Source organism: Salmo trutta, chromosome 31, assembly GCF_901001165.1.
Source record: "Salmo trutta chromosome 31, fSalTru1.1, whole genome shotgun sequence".
Lineage (NCBI taxonomy): Eukaryota > Metazoa > Chordata > Actinopteri > Salmoniformes > Salmonidae > Salmo > Salmo trutta.
In genome coordinates, this window is record NC_042987.1 from 43,506,156 (window position 1) to 43,526,075 (window position 19,920).

Below are 19,920 nucleotides of genomic sequence, written 5' to 3' on the forward strand. Positions count from 1 at the left end.
CCCCCGGATTGCTAGTTGGCATCGTTTATGGTTGGAACTAAAACAGTATCTGATCGTTTTCGAACCTCCGACTTTCGTTCTTGATTAAAACTTCATTGGGATAGGGGGCAGCATTGGGAAGTTTGGATGAAAAGTGTGTCCAGAGTATATTGCCTGTTACTCAGGCCCAGAAGCTAGGAAATGCATATAATCGGTCAATTTGGATAGAAAACACTCTAAAGTTTCCAAAACTGTTACAATAATGTCTGTGAGTATAACAGAACTCATATGGCAGGCAAAAACCTGAGAAAAATCCAACCAGGAAGTGGGAATTTTGAGGTTTGTAGTTTTTTAAGTGAATGCCTATCCAGTATCCTGTGTCTGTGGGGTCAGATTGCACTTCCTAAGGCTTCCAGTAGATATCAGCAGTCTTTAGAAGTTGTTTCAGGCTTCTATTGTGAAAGGGAGAGAATAAAACCACTGAGAGTAAGTGGCTCAGCTGAAAGCCATGAGTTGTTTATTGCGCGTGGCCATGAGCGCGACTAATGAAAACAGTATTATCCGGTTGAAATATTATTGAATATTTATGATAAAAAGATCATAAGGATTGATTATGCTGGCACCAGACTTGCCCTCCAATGGATCCTTGTTAAAGGATTTAGAGTGTACTCATTCCAGTTAGAGGGCCTCGAAAGAGTCCTGTATTGTTATTTTTCGTCACTACCTCCCCGAGTCGGGAGTGGGTAATTTGTGCGCCTGCTGCCTTCCTTGGATGTGTCAGCTGTTTGTCAGGCTCCCTCTCCGTAATTGAACCCTGATTCCCCATTACACGTGGTCACCATGGTAGGCACAGTAAGGGAAGACCCCCTCCAAATAGACAAAAATGAATGGGAACATATTAGCACTGTACAAATCATACACCCAATGGACAATACCACCCAATTTTGTCCACATTCATCCAAATCATATTGCAAATTTCATATGGCAAATGCCAAGTGTCACACCCCAAAAATCCTATAGGTGGCGAGCACGCTCCACTGTGAATTTTCATATTGCAAATGTAACACAAGTCAACACCCAAGAGTCAAATTTTGAAAAAGTGAATAAAAAAAAGTGCTTTCTGCGTAGCAATGATAGGAGAGACCATGTGAGGATATGACAGAGCCAAGTGACTTGGTGTATAGCGAGAATAGGAGAGGGCCTATTTAAAGACAAGACTCTCGTTAATCTAACCACACTGTCCGATTTCAAAAAGGCTTTACAACGAAAGCAAAACATTAGATTATGTCAGCAGAGTACCCAGCCAGAAATAATCAGACACCCATTTTTCAAGCTAGCATATAATGTCACATAAACCCAAACCACAGTTAAATGCAGCACTAACCTTTGATGATCTTCATCAGATGACACACCTAGGACATTATGTTATACAATACATGCATGTCTGTTCAATCAAGTTCATATTTATATCAAAAACCAGCTTTTTACATTAGCATGTGACGTTCAGAAAAAGCATACCCCCCGCAAACTTCCGGGGAATTTACTAAATTACTCACGATAAACGTTCACAAAAAGCATAACAATTATTTTAAGAATTATAGATACATTACTCCTCTATGCACTCTATATGTCCAATTTTAAAATAGCTTTTCGGATTAAGCACATTTTGCAATATTCTAAGTACATAGCCCAGCCATCACGGGCTAGCTATTTAGACACCCACCCAGTTTAGCCTTCACCAAAATCACATTTCCTATAAGAAAAATGGTCTTACCTTTCCTGTTCTTCGTCAGAATGCACTCCCAGGACTTCTACTTCAATAACAAATGTAGGTTTGGTCCCAAAAAATCCATTGTTATGTTCCATCAGCGACATTTTATTCGTGCGTTCTAGACACTATCAGAATGGTAAATCACGGTCGTGCGCATGGCGCATTTCGTGACAAAAGATTTCTAAATATTCCATTACCGTACTTCGAAGCATGTCAACCGCTGTTTAAAATCAATTTTAATGCCATTATTCTCGTAAAAAAGCGATAATATTCCGACCGGGAATCTGCAATTAGCTTAACAGCCGAAGGAAAATACTGCACGGGGTCGAATCAGGCACGCGCCTAATTCCATTGTCCTCTAATTGACCACTTGGAAAAGGCGATAATGTGTTTCAGCCTGAGGCTGCCTCGTCATCGTTCATGTTTTTTCCGGGCTCTGAGAGCCTATTGGAGCCGTAGGAACTGTCACATTACAGCTAAGATCCTGACTCTTCAATAAACAGAAGCAAGAACAACAACACCTTGTCAGACAGGGTACTTCCTGCATGAAACCTTCTCAGGTTTTTGCCTGCCATAGGAGTTCTGTTATACTCACAGACACCATTCAAACAGTTTTAGATACTTTAGGGTGTTTTCTATCCATATATAATAAGTATATGCATATTCTAGTTACTGGGTCGGATTAGTAACCAGATTAAATCGGGTACGTTTTTTATCCGGCCGTGTAAATACTGCCCCTTAGCCCCAACAAGTTAAAGTCTTAGACTATTGATACCGACAGAATAATAACAAGTCTTTGATATTAATTACTAGTCTGCAGCTAGGAATTCGGTATCATTGAACGCGAAGACCGACGATACATCTGTCCTATAACGACATTAATGAATGTCACTTTGAAATATCCATTCTAACCGAGAGAGAGAGAGAACACGAGGACAACCTCTCCAACAGAACAAACTTTTCAACAAAGATCCCGACAACACACTGAGCGTAAATATATATGCTGCTCAAAAAAATAAAGGGAACACTTAAACAACACATCCTAGATCTGAATGAAATAAATAATCTTATTAAATACTTATTTCATTACATAGTTGAATGTGCTGACAACAAAATCACACAAAAATAATCAATGGAAATCCAATTTATCAACCCTGGATTTGGAGTCACACTCAAAATTAAAGTGGAAAACCACACTACAGGCTGATCCAACTTTGATGTAATGTCCTTAAAACAACTCAAAATGAGGCTCAGTAGTGTGTGTGTCCTCCACATACCTGTATGACCTCCCTACAACACCTGGGCATGCTCCTGATGAGGTGGCGGATGGTCTCCTGAGGGATCTCCTCCCAGACCTGGACTAAAGCATCCGCCAACTCCTGGACAGTCTGTGGTGCAACGTGGCGTTGGTGGATGGAGCGAGACATGATGTCCCAGATGTGCTCAATTGGATTCAGGTCTGGGGAACAGGCGGGCCAGTCCATAGCATCAATGCCTTCCTCTTGCAGGAACTGCTGACACACTCCAGCCACATGAGGTCCAGCATTGTCTTGCATTAGCAGGAACCCAGGGCCAACCGCACCAGCATATGGTCTCACAAGGGGTCTGAGGATGTAATCTCGGCACCTAATGGCAGTCAGGCTACCTCTGGCGAGCACATGGAGGGCTGTGCGGCCCCCCAAAGAAATGCCACCCCACACCATGACTGACCCACCGCCAAACCGGTCATGCTGGAGGATGTTGCAGGCAGCAGAACGTTCTCCACGGCGTCTCCAGACTCTGTCACATCTGTCACATGCTCAGTGTGAACCTGTTTCCATCTGTGAAGAGCACAGGGCGCCAGTGGCGAATTTGCCAATCTTGGTGTTCTCTGGCAAATGCCAAACGTCCTGCACGGTGTTGGGCTGCAAGCACAACCCCCACCTGTGGACGTCGGGCCCTCATACCACCCTCATGGAGTCTGTTTCTGACCGTTTGAGCAGACACATGCACATTTGTGGTCTGCTGGAGTTCATTTTGCAGGGCTCTGGCAGTGCTTCTCCTGCTCCTCCTTGCACAAAGGCGGAGGTAGCGGTCCTGCTGCTGGGTTGTTGCCCTCCTACGGCCTCCTCCACGTCTCCTGATGTACTGGCCTGTTTTCTGGTAGAGCCTCCATGCTCTGGACACTACGCTGATAGACACAGCAAACCTTCTTGCCACAGCTCGCATTGATGTGCCATCCTGGATGAGCTGCACTACCTGAGCCACTTGTGTGGGTTGTAGACTCCGTCTCATGCTACCACTAGAGTGAAAGCACCGCCAGCATTCAAAAGTGACCAAAACATCAGCCAGGAAGCATAGGAACTGAGAAGTGGTCTGTGGTCCCCACCTGCAGAACCACTCTTTATTGGGGGTGTCTTGCTAATTGCCTATAATTTCCACCTGTTGTCTATTCCATTTGCACAACAGCATGTGAATTTTATTGTCAATCAGTGTTGCTTCCTAAGTGGACAGTTTGGTTTCACAGAAGTGTGATTGACTTGGAGTTACATTGTGTTGTTTAAGTGTTCATTTTATTTTTTTGAGCAGTGTATATTGATTTCAATTGTTCCCGAATGAGTGAGCGTTCATTATAATTATCAACTCTTATCAACCTTTTGTCTAACAAGCCGCCATGCCGGTTTAGCCCACTAGGGCTCATTCCTTTATAATTTCTTTGTAACGATATCTGTTTGTTATGCATTTTTGTGAATTACTTAGTTAGTAAATAAATTATTTTAAGAAAATGTATGTATGGATGACTCATAGTGAAGACTGGGTTTGTGCAGATAACCAACAATTTACGACGTTTGGAATGAGACTGACAAGGTAAACGAATACATCATTAATCAGAAGACTAATGGATCAGATATTATAATATTTGAAAGTTATATTAGGAAATTATAACTTTGTAATCTGAATATTTTCCTTGGTGCCCCGACCTCCTAGTTAATTACAGTTACACGATTAATCAGTTTAATCGCGTAATAATAATTACAGAGAGTTATTTGATAAACATGTCTTCAGTTTTGCAGAATCTCCACATGAGACCTGGACGGCGTCTGAGGACAAAGTGAGGGAAATCATCACTACAGGCCCAGGCCAATAGTTCCTGAGGTTCAAGGACAAGGTAGCTGTTCTGGAAAGAGCCAAGACCTTGAGAGGAACATAATATTTACAAATGTTAAGTTTGCTGAAAATAAACGCAGTTGACAGTGAGAGGACATTTAGATTCAATGGTTGTAAAGGTCTAGAGGTAATAAAGAGATGCTCTGCTTTTTTCAAATCAAATCAAATCAAATTTATTTATATAGCCCTTCGTATATCAGCTGAAATCTCAAAGTGCTGTACAGAAACCCAGCCTAAAACCCCAAACAGCAAGCAATGCATGTGAAAGAAGCACGGTGGCTAGGAAAAACTCCCTAGGAAAAACTCCCTAGAAAGGCCAAAAAACCTAGGAAGAAACCTAGAGAGGAACCAGGCTATGAGGGGTGGCCAGTCCTCTTCTGGCTGTGCCGGGTGGATATTATAACAGAACATGGTCAAGATGTTAAAATGTTCATAAATGACCAGCATGGTCAAATAATAATAATCATTGTAGTTGTCGAGGGTGCAACAAGCACGTCCGGTGAACAGGTCAGGGTTCCGTAGCCGCAGGCAGAATAGTTGAAACTGGAGCAGCAGCATGGCCAGGTGGACTGGGGACAGCAAGGAGTCATCACGCCAGGTAGTCCCGAGGCATGGTCCTAGGGCTCATGTCCTCCGAGAGAAAGAAAGAAAGAGAGAAAGAGAGAATTAGAGAGAGCATATTTAAATTCACACAGGACACCGGATAAGACAAGAGAATACTCCAGATGTAACAGACTGACCCTAGCCCCCCGGCACATAAACTACTGCAGCATAAATACTGGAGGCTGAGACAGGAGGGATCAGAAGACACTGTGGCCCCATCCGATGATACCCCCGGACAGGGCCAAACAGGCAGGATATAACCCCACCCACTTTGCCAAAGCACAGCCCCCACACCACTAGAAGGATGTCTACAACCACCAACTTACCGTCCGAAGACAAGGCCGAGTATAGCCCACAAAAATCTCCGCCATGGCTCAACCCAAGGGGGGCGCCAACCCAGACAGGAAGACCACGTCAGTGACTCAACCCACTCAAGTGACGCACCCCTCCCATGGACGGCATGGAAGAACACCAGTAAGTCAGTGACTCAGCCCCTGTAATAGGGTTAGAGGCAGAGAATCCCAGTGGAAAGAGGGGAACCGGCAAGGCAGAGACAGCAAAGGCGGTTCGTTGCTCCAGCCTTTCCGTTCACCTTCACACTTCTGGGCCAGACTATACTTAATCATAGGACCTACTGAAGAGATAAGTCTTCAGTAAAGACTTAAAGGTTGAGACTGAGTCTGCATCTCTCACATGGAGCTCTATAGGAGAAAGCCCTGCCTCCAGCCGTTTGCTTAGAAATTCTAGGGACAATTTTTTGACACCAAACACCAGAAAGCAAGGTCTACAGGCTCTAACTTTGTCTAATCTTGATTATTGTCCAGTTGTGTAGTACAGTGCTGCAAGGAAAGACCTAGTTAACCTGCAGCTGTTCCAGAACTGAGCGGAACATTCTGTTCTTCATTGTAATTAGAGGGCTGATATAAATACTATGCATGCCAGTCTCTCTTGGCTAAGAGTTGAAGAGAGACTGACTGGATCACTTCTTCTTTTTATAAGAAACCTTTAATGTGTTGAAAATCCCAAATTGTTTGCATAGTCAATTTACACACAGATCTGACACACACACTTAACACACCAGACATGCCACCAAGGGTCTTTTCACAGTCCCCAAATCCAGAACAAATTAAATAAAGTGTACAGTACTATATACTGGGGTGGCAGGTAGCCTAGTGGTTAGAGCTTTGGACTAGTAACCGAAAGGTTGCTAGATCTAATCCCTGAGCTGCCAAGGGAAAAAAAATGGTTCTGCCCCTGATCAAGGCAGTTAACCCATTGTTCCTAGGCTGTCATTGAAAATAAGAATTTGTTCTTAACTGACTTGTCTGGTTAAATTAAGGTTAAATAAAAAGAATATAGAGCCCTTATTGCATGGAACTTCCTTCCATCTCAAATACACAGCAAACCTGGTTTCAAGAAATGGATAAAGCAACACGCCTCTCCCCTAATTGACCTAGACAGTTTTTGTGTATGCATTGATATGTGCTTTTTTAAAAATGTATGTAGTTCTGTCCTTGAGCTGTTCTTGTCTTGATGTTTCTGTATAATGTTTTGTGTTTTGTGTGGAACCCCAGGAAGAGTAGCTGCTGCTTTTGCAACAGCTAATGGGGATCCTAATAAAATACCCCCAAAATACCTATACTTGATATATAGCATCTATGGACCAATGTCCCTCAACATTTTCCAGACCTAAAACAATATTGACCAATAAACATTTAGATAGGCGTGACCTGGCACATAAATGCATATAAATCAGACATGGATATTGGTATTGTAACAAAACATGGTACACATGTTCCAAGCACTGTCAAGAATTAACATATGCAAGCAGATTCAGATCGACCAAACGGTGGCACTATAACGGGCAAATTATATCTCTTGATCTGTTTGATTTGATAGCAATAGACACATTTCACTTTACATCTGGTAAGAAGATGAGATTATACATATGCCTTTGTTGACAGGAAACATTTTATTGGGGTAGCGGCTATATTGTGGTTGGGTTATTTTCCGTTGCCAGAACGATACACAACTCAGGGAGTCCAACCAATACACAGTCTCTCAATGTTGTTTCCCAAAGCTAACTTAGCGCTATCAGTCAGGCTAGCTGTCCTCTACTTTACCTACTGGCTTAGAGGTATCAGTCAGGCTTGCTGTCCTCTACTTTACCTACTGGCTTAGAGGTATCAGTCAGGTTAGCTGTCCTCTACTCTACCTACTGGCTTAGAGGTATCAGGCAGGTTAGCTGTCCTCTACTTTACCTACTGGCTTAGAGGTATCAGGCAGGTTAGCTTTCCTCTACTTTACCTACTGGCTTAGAGGTATCAGGCAGGTTAGCTGTCCTCTACTTTACCTACTGGCTTAGAGGTATCAGTCAGGTTAGCTGTCCACTACTTTACCTACTGGCTTAGAGGTATCAGTCAGGTTAGCTTTAAAAAAAAAAGCTTTTTAGTCAATGTTATGAAAGGCCAACAACTGTCAATCTCATGTCAGGATGTTGTGTCTCCAGTACTGATGTTATGTGTCCACCTCAACGCTTTAGACTCACAAAGACAGAGCTGCATCATCGTCCATATCACAGTTAGGCAATATTCAGGCAGACAATTCTAAGAACAACCTATAATGCAGTGGGAAATCAGACGACACATAAAGGAAAGTGATACTGATAGATGAGAGAGCGTCACGCATTTCCTCTGAACTTCTCTGCTGTGTGGGTGGGGTCCCTGTATTATTGGTTGTTCTTAGAATTGCGTTTGCCTGAATATTGCCCAACTGTGGTTTTGATGATAATGCAGCTCTGTCTTTGTGCATCGTAAGTGTTGAAGCAAAGAATCACTACCAATCTACCACTCTATCAATGAATCACTACCAATCTATCAATGAATCACTACCAATCTACCACTCTATCAATGAATCACTACCAATCTACCAATGAATCAGAACCAGTCTTTCACTCTATCAATGAATCAGTACAAATCTATCAATGAATCACTACCAATCTTACAATAAATCAGTACCAATCTATCACTCTATCAATGAATCAGTACCAATCTATCACTCTATCAATGAATCACTACCAATCTATCACTCTATCAATGAATCACTACCTATCTATCACTCTATCAATGAATCAGTACCAATCGATCACTCTATCAATGAATCAGTACCAATCTTACAATGAATCAGTACCAATCTATCACTCTATCAATAAATCAGTACCAATCTATCACTCTATCAATGAATCAGTACCAATCTATCACTCTATCAATGAATCAGTACCAATCTATCACTCTATCAATGAATCATTACCAATCCATCACTCTATCAATGAATCAGTACCAATCTATCACTCTATCAATGAATCAGTACCAATCTATCACTCTATCAATGATTCACTACCAATCTGTCACTCTATCAATGAATCACTACCAATCTATCAATGAATCAGTACCAATCTATCACTCTATCAATGAATCACTACCAATCCATCACTCTATCAATGAATCACTACCAATCTATCACTCTATCAATGAATCAGTACCAATCCATCACTCTATCAATGAATCAGTACCTATCTATCACTCTATCCGTTGAAGCAAATGCTCTGGTGTTAATCATCCTGTGTTATTGGCTTTGCTTTAGCCATATAGACTCATAACAAACAAATGAGAAGATGGTTGATAGTCCTTAAGTTTCCATTGCTGTTGTCCTACATTTCACTGCTGTTTTAGATACTGTAGCGATCCTTGCTATATGAGCCACGTTACAATTCCTACCATGTGGGTTAACCCAATTGGAGCGTTGCAAATGGTGGTTACCTTTCACACCAGCGTCCCAGGTTCAGTTCTCTACCCCACCATTCACTAGAATACTATTGTTCATAAAAAATGGCTTAACATGCCTGAAAACTTGGTTGGCCTTTAAGGACAAGTTCTTACATAGTATTAAAGTAAAAATCTCCAAAGTCAAATTCTGTGTTCCTAAAGGGTTTGTACTGGACCCTGTTGTTTTTGTAGATATGTTATTTATGTTACTGGGAAGGTTCCAGTAGGATAGTAGACCTAGCTGTAGGTCTATAGGTTCCAGTAGGATAGTAGACCTAGCTGTAGGTCTATAGGTTCCAGTAGGATAGTAGACCTAGCTGGTCTATAGGTTCCAGTAGGATAGTAGACCTAGCTGTAGGTCTATAGGTTCCAGTAGGATAATAGACCTAGCTGCTCTACAGGTTCCAGTAGGATAGTAGACCTAGCTGGTCTATAGGTTCCAGTAGGATAGTAGACCTAGCTGTAGGTCTATAGGTTCCAGTAGAATAGTAGACCTAGCTGTAGGTCTATAGGTTCCAATAGGATAGTAGACCTAGCTGTAGTTCTATAGGTTTCAGTAGGATAGTAGACCTAGCTGTAGGTCTATAGGTTTCAGTAGGATAGTAGACCTAGCTGTAGGTCTATAAGTTCCAGTAGGATAGTAGACCTAGCTGTAGGTCTATAGGTTCCAGTAGGATAGTAGACCTAGCTGTAGGTCTATAGGTTCCAGTAGGATAGTAGACCTAGCTGGTCTATAGGTTTCAGTAGGATAGTAGACCTAGCTGATCTTTGTCCTCCTTAGCACTCAGCCAGTTGCTTCTTGTTTTCTGGTGAATCACGTCCCCTCTGTTCTTCCCGTCTTCGAGGGTGCAGGGTGGTGGAGGCCATAGCTCCCTGGGGCCCCATGGTACCACTTCTTCTTTCTCAAACACACACACCCTTCTCTTTCTGTGTGCTCAAGGATGAATCAGAGCTGTCCGCAAGAAATGTTTTAGTAACAGACTAGTTTCACTCCCTGGGGTCAGGGTCAAGTGTGTGTTCCTTAAAGAGTGGTAATTATTAAACAGACAGCTAGCCGTAAGCCAGGCATAGTCTGACAGCTAGCTGTTAGCCAGGTATAGTCTGACAGCTAGCCGTTAGCCAGGTAGTCTGACAGCCAGCCGTTAGCCAGGTATAGTCTGACAGCTAGCCGTTAGCCAGGTATAGTCTGACAGCTAGCCGTTAGCCAGATATAGTCTGACAGCCAGCCGTTAGCCAGGTATAGTCTGACAGCTAGCCGTTAGCCAGGTATAGTCTGACAGCTAGCCATTAGCCAGGTATAGTCTGACAGCTAGCCGTTATCCAGGTATAGTCTGACAGCTAGCCGTTAGCCAGGTAGTCTGACAGCCAGCCGTTAGCCAGGTATAGTCTGACAGCTAGCCGTTAGCCAGGTATAGTCTGACAGCCAGCCGTTAGCCAGGTATAGTCTGACAGCTAGCCGTTAGCCAGGTATAGTCTGACAGCTAGCCGTTAGCCAGATATAGTCTGACAGCTAGCCGTTAGCCAGGTATAGTCTGACAGTTAGCCGTTAGCCAGGTATAGTCTGACAGCCAGCCGTTAGCCAGGTATAGTCTGACAGCTAGCCGTTAGCCAGGTATAGTCTGACAGCTAGCCGTTAGCCAGGTATAGTCTGACAGTTAGCCGTTAGCCAGGTATAGTCTGACAGCTAGCCGTTAGCCAGGTATAGTCTGACAGCTAGCCGTTAGCCAGGTATAGTCTGGCAGCTAGCCGTTAACCAGGTATAGTCTGACAGCTAGCCGTTAGCCAGGTATAGTCTGACAGCTAGCCGTTAGCCAGGTATAGTCTGACAGCTAGCCATTAGCCAGGTATAGTCTGACAGCCAGCCGTTAGCCAGGCATAGTCTGACAGCTAGCCGTTAGCCAGGTATAGTCTGACAGTTAGCCGTTAGCCAGGTATAGTCTGACAGCCAGCCGTTAGCCAGGTATAGTCTGACAGCTAGCCGTTAGCCAGGTATAGTCTGACATCTAGCCGTTAGCCAGGTATAGTCTGACAGCTAGCCGTTAGCCAGGTAGTCTGACAGCCAGCCGTTAGCCAGATATAGTCTCACAGCCAGCCGTTAGCCAGGTAGTCTGACAGCTAGCCGTTAGCCAGATATAGTCTGACAGCTAGCCGTTAGCCAGGTATAGTCTGACAGCTAGCTGTTAGCCAGGTATAGTCTGACAGCTAGCTGTTAGCCAGGTACAGTCTCACAGATGTAATAACCATCTAACCTGTTGGGATGAACAGACAATGGTTTGTGATTTACATCCTAAATGGCACCCTATTCCCTTTGTAGTGCACTACTTTTAACCAGGGCCCTTTGTAGTGCACTACTTTTAACCAGGGCCCTTTGTAGTGCACTACTTTTAACCAGGGCCCTTTGTAGTGCACTACTTTTCACCAGGGCCCACAGGGTTCTATATCGGAATAGGATGCCATTCGGGGCCCAGAAATTGACTATTGTCTCATGACTTGTGGTCCGCTTAAAATACACAGAACTTATATTTTTTTTACACCACAGTGTTTTCAGCGAATCGTAAACCCTGACATAGTGAGTAAATGTTGGCTGATCGAGGGTGTCAGTGCACCTCCCATTCACCAGAAAAGTGTTGAAATGTCACAACAACATCCATTGATAGAGAAGAAAAAAAGATGTCATGTGACAGAGAACTTCATGGTTCATAAATAGCAGACCCAGTCGTACAGAACACTCCACTCTGCTGTAGGAGGTCTGTATGTCAGGCACAACCCTACTGGGACCATGACAACCATCATGATAACTGTACTGATGCTCTTCATTCAAACCACCCTGGGGGCTCCTGAAACAGGTATGTTGTTTATCTCATTGGTTATTAGTTTACACCTGAAACAGGTATGTTGTTTATCTCGTTGGTTATTAGTTTACACCTGAAACAGGTATGTTGTTTATCTCGTTGGTTATTAGGTTACACCTGAAACAGGAATGTTGTTCATCAATCAAATGTATTTATAAAGCCCTTTTTAATCAGCCAATGTCACAAAGTACTATACAGAAATCCAGCCTAAAACCCCAAACTGCAAGCAGTGCAGATGTAGAAGCACGGTGGCTAGGAAAAACTCCCTAGAAAGGCAGGAACCTAGGAAGAAACCTAGAGGAACCAGGCTCTGAGGGGTGGCCAGTCCTCTTCTGGCTGTGCCAGGTTGAGATTATAACAGAACATGGTCAAGATGTTCAAACGTTCATAGATGACCAGCAGGGTGAAATAATAATAATCACAGTGGTTGTCGAGGGTGCAACAGGTCAGCACCTCAGGATTCAGAGTTAGATACAGCAGGTGCGGTAGAGAGAGGGAGTCAAAAACAACAGGTCTGGGACAGGTAGCACATCCGGTGAACAGGTCAAGGTTCCATAGCTGCAGGCAGAACAGTTGAAATTGGAGCAGCAGCAGCACCAGGTGGACTGGGGACAGCAAGGAGTCAGTGACTCAACCCACTCAAGTGATGCACCCCTCCTAGGGACAGCATGGAAGAACACTAGTAAGCCAGTGAGTCAGCCCCCGTAATAGGGTCAGAGGCAAATAATCCCAGTGGAGAGAGGGGAACCAGCCAGGCAGAGACGAGGGCGGTTCGTCGCTCCAGTGCCTTTCCGTTCAGCTTCGTATCCCTGGGCCAGACTACACTCAGTCGTAGGACCTACTGAAGAGATGACCAAATCGGAGAGATAGGTAGGAGCAAGCCCATTAATGCTTTGTAAGTTAACAGTTAAACCTTTAAATCTGCCTTAACAGGAAGCCAGTGTAGAGAGGCTAGCACTGGAGTAATATGATCAAATTTGGGGGTTCTAGTCAAGATTCTAGCAGCCATGTTTAGCACTAACTGAAGTTTATTTAGTACTTTATCTCGGTAGCCGGAAAGTAGAGCATTCCAGTAATCTAGAAGTGTCAAAAGCATGGATACATTTTTCTGCATCATTTTTGGACAAAAAGTTTCTGAGTTTTGCCAAGTCCTTAACAATTACAAGCATAGCGAGTGGGCTCCCGAGTGGCGCAGCGGTCTAAGTCACTAGATCTTAGTGCAAGAGGCATCACTACAGTCCCTGGTTCAAATCCAGGCCGTAATTGGGAGTCCCATAGGGCGGTGCACTGGTTTGGCCATGGTAGGCCGTCATTGTAAATAAGAATCTGTTCTTAAATGACTTGCCTTGTTAAATAAAAAAAATTACATTAAAATACCCATAACATGATGCAGCCACCACTATGATTGAAATATGAAGAGTGGTACTCAGTGATGTGTTGTGTTGGATTCGCCCCAAACATAATACTTTGTATTCAGGAGAAAACATTTATTTCTTTGCCACATATTTTGCAATATTACTTTAGTTTCTGCAAATAGGATGCATGTTTTGAAATATTTTATTCTCTGCGGGCTTCCTTATTTTCACTCTGTCATTTAGGTTAGTATTGTGGAGTAACTACAATGTTGTTGATCCATCCTCAGTTTTCTCCTATAACAGCCATTAAACTCTGTAACTGTTTTCAAGTCACCATTCGGCTCACGGTGAAATCCCTGAGCGGTTTCCTTCCTCTCCGGCAACTGAGTTAGGAAGGACTCCTGTATGTTTGTAGTGACTGGGTGTATTGATACACCATCCAAAGTGTAATTAATAACTTCACCATGCTCAAAGGGATATTCAATGTCTGCTTTTTTTTTTACCCATCTACCAATAGGTGCCCTTATTTGCGAGGCATTGGAAAACCTCCCTGGTCTTTGTGGTTAAATCTGTGCTTTAAATGTACTACTAGACTGAGGGACCTTATAGACAATTGTATTGTATATGTGGGCAGTGACGTGTATTCATGGATGCCAAGGGAAGCCACGCTTCCCCAAATAATTTACCAATAAAAAATACATTATTTTATCATTTTTATCTTTAGTCTCTCTGTGTTTTCATAATTTTCACTCAATTCACAAGTGGCTGAATGTATCTCCCAGGGAAAACATCCTAGCATGGGAAATAGCGCCTCTCTGTGTCAACACCTGAACGAGAGAAACAGCGAGTCTGATCTAACCATACGTTACTATGTTGTTCCACTGGCCTGAGAGGAAGTTCAATACGTAGCCTGGATGTAACCTCGTAAGCTGATGTTAACTAGCTAGCTAACTTAGCTTGTTCATTGTTGCGCAAGTACACACACACACACACACACACACACACACAGACACACACACACACACACACACACACACACACAGAGAGAAATCAGTCCCAAGGAATTGCCACATGATTTTTACCAACATTGATTGGACTAAATTGTTTTTGGTATCTTTTAAGTTGGCTTTCAGTATCTGCTCTGAACAAGTCTAAATCTGGAGTGTCTTAACAAAAAACAAAATATTCAGTCTGACTTCATCCAGTGTCCAGAAAAATGGATTTCCGCCATATGCAAATATGCACATATTTATTGAGAATGCCTAATTTGCATATGTTAATAGCATGCTGCAGATTTTCTTTATACTAAAAAGTAGTAGATTTGTGTTTACATTCAACTGGTAAAAGTTGATTGTGATATTGATTAAGGAAAAATAATATCCTATGAGAGTGTGGTGCCTGGCCTTAATAGGATTTATGTAGCTCTATGACAGTGTTATGTAGCCCTATGACAGTGTTATGTAGCCCTATGATTGTGTTATGTAGCCCTATGACAGTGTTATATAGCTCTATAACAGTGTCATGTAGCCCTATGACAGTGTTTTATATAGCTCTATAACAGTGTTATATAGCTCTATGACAGTGTTATATAGCTCTATGACAGTGTTATGTAGCCATACGACTGTTAAAAAGTCCTCATGAAAGAGGGTTCAATTAAAGTGTTCAAATGTTTGCCTAATATGTCAATGCTGGTTCGTGATTGTTGTAATTTTTCTTTGTAGACGGTCCCTTCAATCTCTTCAATGCTGGTTAGTGATTGTTGTAATTTTTCTTTGTAGACGGTCCCTTCAATCTCTTCAATGCTGGTTAGTGATTGTTGTAATTTTTCTTTGTAGACGGTCCCTTCAATCTCTTCAATGCAGCAAGTGGCAATAGACAGGAGCTGGCACGCTGGGTGTCAGAGGGACGTCTCTACTACACCAACATTAGGAAGTGTGCTGGGGTTTCTGGGAAGACAGAGGGTAGTACCCTGGTGAATTCTGACTGTGATGAGAAGAGCCACCTTCAGCAGTGGGAGTGTAGTAACAACACACTGCTCACCCTGAAAGGACAGACTCTGTACCTCCACGTCAACGACAACAATGATCTGGTGCTGTCCAGAGACACGGGGCCTCGGAGTCGCTGGATCATCTCTGGTACAACAGACGGCCCCTGCTCAAGGACCCACAGAGGTACGGGATTACAATCACAAGGTTCTCATTGTTTAGGATTGTAAAATGGATTTTGGACAAAATGGACCAAGTCTCAACACACTTCAAAAGAAGCAGGTTACATATAACTACATCAGACAGTATATTTTATACTTTACAGCTTACATATAACTACATCAGACAGTATATTTTATACTTTACAGGTTACATATAGCTACATCAGACAGTATATTTTATATTTTACAGGTTACATATAACTACATCAGACAGTATATTTTATATTTTACAGGTTACATATAACTACATCAGACAGTATATTTTATACTTTACAGGTTACATATAACTACATCAGACAGTATATTTTACAGGTTACATATAACTACATCAGACAGTATATTTTATATTTTATAGGTTACATATAACTACAACAGACAGTATATTTTACAGGTTACATATAACTACATCAGACAGTACATTTTATATTTTACAGGTTACATATAACTACATCAGACAGTATATTTTACAAGTTACATATAACTACATAAGACAGTATATTTGATATTTTACAGGTTACATATAACTACATCAGACAGTATATTTTATACTTTACAGGTTACATATAGCTACATTACATTTACATTTAAGTCATTTAGCAGACGCTCTTATCCAGAGCGACTTACAAATTGGTGCATTCACCTATAATATCCAGTAGAACAACCACTTTACAATAGTGCATCTAATCTTTTAAAGGGGGGGGGGGTTAGAAGGATTACTTTATCCTATCCCAGGTATTCCTTAAAGAGGTGGGGTTTCAGGTGTCTCCGGAAGGTGGTGGTTGACTCCGCTGTCCTGGCATCGTGAGGGAGCTTGTTCCACCATTGGGGTGCCAGAGCAGCGAACAGTTTTGATTGGGCTGAGCGGGAGCTGTGCTTCCTCAGAGGTAGGGAGGCGAGCAGGCCAGCGGTGGATGAACGCAGTGCCCTTGTTTGGGTGTACGGCCTGATCAGAGCCTGAAGGTACGGAGGTGCCGTTCCCCTCACAGCTCCGTAGGCAAGCACCATGGTCTTGTAGCGGATGCGAGCTTCAACTGGAAGCCAGTGGAGAGAGCGGAGGAGCGGGGTGACGTGAGAGAACTTGGGAAGGTTGAACACCAGACGGGCTGCGGCGTTCTGGATGAGTTGTAGGGGTTTGATGGCACAGGCAGGGAGCCCAGCCAATAGCGAGTTGCTGTAATCCAGACGGGAGATGACAAGTGCCTGGATTAGGAGCTGCGCCGCTTCCTGTGTGAGGCAGGGTCGTACTCTGCGAATGTTGTAGAGCATGAACCTACAGGATCGGGTCACCGCCTTGATGTTAGTGGAGAACGACAGGGTGTTGTCCAGGATCACGCCAAGGTTCTTAGCACTCTGGGAGGAGGACACAAGGGAGTTGTCAACCGTGATGGCGAGATCATGGAACGGGCAGTCCTTCCCCGGGAGGAAGAGCAGCTCCGTCTTGCCGAGGTTCAGCTTGAGGTGGTGATCCGTCATCCACACTGATATGTCTGCCAGACATGCAGAGATGCGATTCGCCACCTGGTTGTCAGAAGGGGGAAAGGAGAAGATTAATTGTGTGTCGTCTGCATAGCAATGATAGGAGAGACCGTGTGAGGATATGACAGAGCCAAGTGACTTGGTGTATAGCGAGAATAGGAGAGGGCCTAGAACAGAGCCCTGGGGGACACCAGTGGTGAGAGCACGTGGTGCGGAGACAGATTCTCGCCACGCCACCTGGTAGGAGCGACCTGTCAGGTAGGACGCAATCCAAGCGTGGGCCGCGCCGGAGATGCCCAGCTCGGAGAGGGTGGAGAGGAGGATCTGATGGTTCACAGTATCAAAGGCAGCAGATAGGTCTAGAAGGATGAGAGCAGAGGAGAGAGAGTTAGCTTTAGCAGTGCGGAGAGCCTCCGTGACACAGAGAAGAGCAGTCTCAGTTGAATGCCCAGTCTTGAAACCTGACTGATTAGGATCAAGAAGGTCGTTCTGAGAGAGATAGCAGGAGAGCTGGCCAAGGACGGCACGTTCAAGAGTTTTGGAGAGAAAAGAAAGAAGGGATACTGGTCTGTAGTTGTTGACATCGGAGGGATCGAGTGTAGGTTTTTTCAGAAGGGGTGCAACTCTCGCTCTCTTGAAGACGGAAGGGACGTAGCCAGCGGTCAAGGATGAGTTGATGAGCGAGGTGAGGTAGGGGAGAAGGTCTCCGGAAATGGTCTGGAGAAGAGAGGAGGGGATAGGGTCAAGTGGGCAGGTTGTTGGGTGGCCGGCCGTCACAAGACGCGAGATTTCATCTGAAGAGAGAGGGGAGAAAGAGGTCAAAGCACAGGGTAGGGCAGTGTGAGCAGGACCAGCGGTGTCGCTTGACTTAGCGAACGAGGATCGGATGTCGTCAACCTTCTTTTCAAAATGGTTGACGAAGTGATCCGCAGTGAGGGAGGAGGGGGGGGAGGGGGAGGAGGATTCAGGAGGGAGGAGAAGGTAGCAAAAAGCTTCCTAGGGTTAGAGGCAGATGCTTGGAATTTAGAGTGGTAGAAAGTGGCTTTAGCAGCAGAGACAGAAGAGGAAAATGTAGAGAGGAGGGAGTGAAAGGATACCAGGTCCGCAGGGAGGCGAGTTTTCCTCCATTTCCGCTCGGCTGCCCGGAGCCCTGTTCTGTGAGCTCGCAGTGAGTCGTCGAGCCACGGAGCAGGAGGGGACGACCGAGCCGGCCTGGAGGATAGGGGACAGAGAAAATCAAAGGATGCAGAGAGGGAGGAGAGGAGGGTTGAGGAGGCAGAATCAGGAGATAGGTTGGAGAAGGTTTGAGCAGAGGGAAGAGATGATAGGTTGGAAGAGGAGAGAGTAGCGGGAGAGAGAGAGCGAAGGTTGGGATGGCGCAATACCATCCGAGTAGGGGCAGAGTGAGAAGTTTTTGATGAGAGCGAGAGGGAAAAGGATACAAGGTAGTGGTCGGAGACTTGGAGAGGAGTTGCAATGAGATTAGTGGAAGAACAGCATCTAGTAAAGATGAGGTCAAGCGTATTGCCTGCCTTGTGAGTAGGGGGGGAAGGTGAGAGGGTGAGGTCAAAAGAGGAGAGGAGTGGAAAGAAGGAGGCAGAGAGGAATGAGTCGAAGGTAGACGTGGGGAGGTTAAAGTCACCCAGAACTGTGAGAAGTGAGCCATCCTCAGGGAAGGAACTTATCAAGGCGTCAAGCTCATTGATGAACTCTCCAAGGGAACCTGGAGGGCGATAAATGATGAGGATGTTAAGCTTGAAAGGGCTGGTAACTGTGACAGCATGGAATTCAAATGAGGAGATAGACAGATGGGTCAGGGGAGAAAGAGAGAATGTCCACTTGGGAGAGATGAGGATTCCAGTGCCACCACCCCGCTGGCTCGATGCTCTAGGGGTATGCGAGAACACGTGGGCAGACGAGGAGAGAGCAGTAGGAGTAGCAGTGTTATCTGTGGTGATCCATGTTTCCGTCAGCGCCAGGAAGTCTAGGGACTGGAGGGTAGCATAGGCTGAGATGAAGTCAGCCTTGTTGGCCGCAGACCGGCAGTTCCAGAGGCTGCCGGAGACCTGGAACTCCACGTGGGTCGTGCGCGCTGGGACCACCAGGTTAGAGTGGCAGCGGCCACGCGGTGTGAAGCGTTTGTATGGCCTGTGCAGAGGGGAGAGAACAGGGATAGACAGACACATAGTTGACAAGCTACAGAAGAGGCTACGCTAATGCAAAGGAGATTGGAATGACAAGTGGACTGCACGTCTCGAATGTTCAGAAAGTTAAGCTTACGTTGCAAAAAAATAAAAAATAAAAAATCTTATTGACTAAAATGACGAAAATGATACAGTACTGCTGGCTGGTGGAGTAGGCTAGCTAGCAGTGGCTGTGTTGTTGACTTTGTTTGAACGTGTAGCTGGCTAGGTGTAGCTGGCTAGGTGACCTCGATAGTTTCAGTACTACACCTTGTCATGATACAAAAGCAACTTTGTAGCTAGCTAACATAACACTAATCAAGACGTTCCTTTGTAATGTATTTAGTTTCTACAGTGTTACTCGTCGGTAATAGTTGGCTGGGTTTGGAAGAATGGCGTCGCGGGGGACGGCAATAGCTGGCTAGCTAACCTCGGTAATTACTAAACTACACAATTATCAAGCTATGACAAAGACAACTATGTAGCTAGCTAGCCAACACTGCACTAGTCAAATCGTTCCGTTG

The 19,920-nt window shown here is 44.3% G+C and overlaps 1 protein-coding gene across 1 annotated transcript in view; it reads left to right on the top strand.

Moving 5' to 3' along the window:
* The first annotated feature begins 11,867 nt into the window (after positions 1 to 11,867).
* Positions 11,868 to 19,920, top strand: part of LOC115170247 (macrophage mannose receptor 1-like) — a 70,561-nt gene continuing 62,508 nt past the window's right edge. The window contains exons 1-2 of the mRNA XM_029726643.1: positions 11,868 to 12,170; positions 15,367 to 15,702. Coding sequence (XP_029582503.1) covers positions 12,104 to 12,170; positions 15,367 to 15,702 — 403 coding nt within the window. The 5' untranslated portion in view covers positions 11,868 to 12,103. The remainder of the gene's footprint in view (positions 12,171 to 15,366; positions 15,703 to 19,920) is intronic.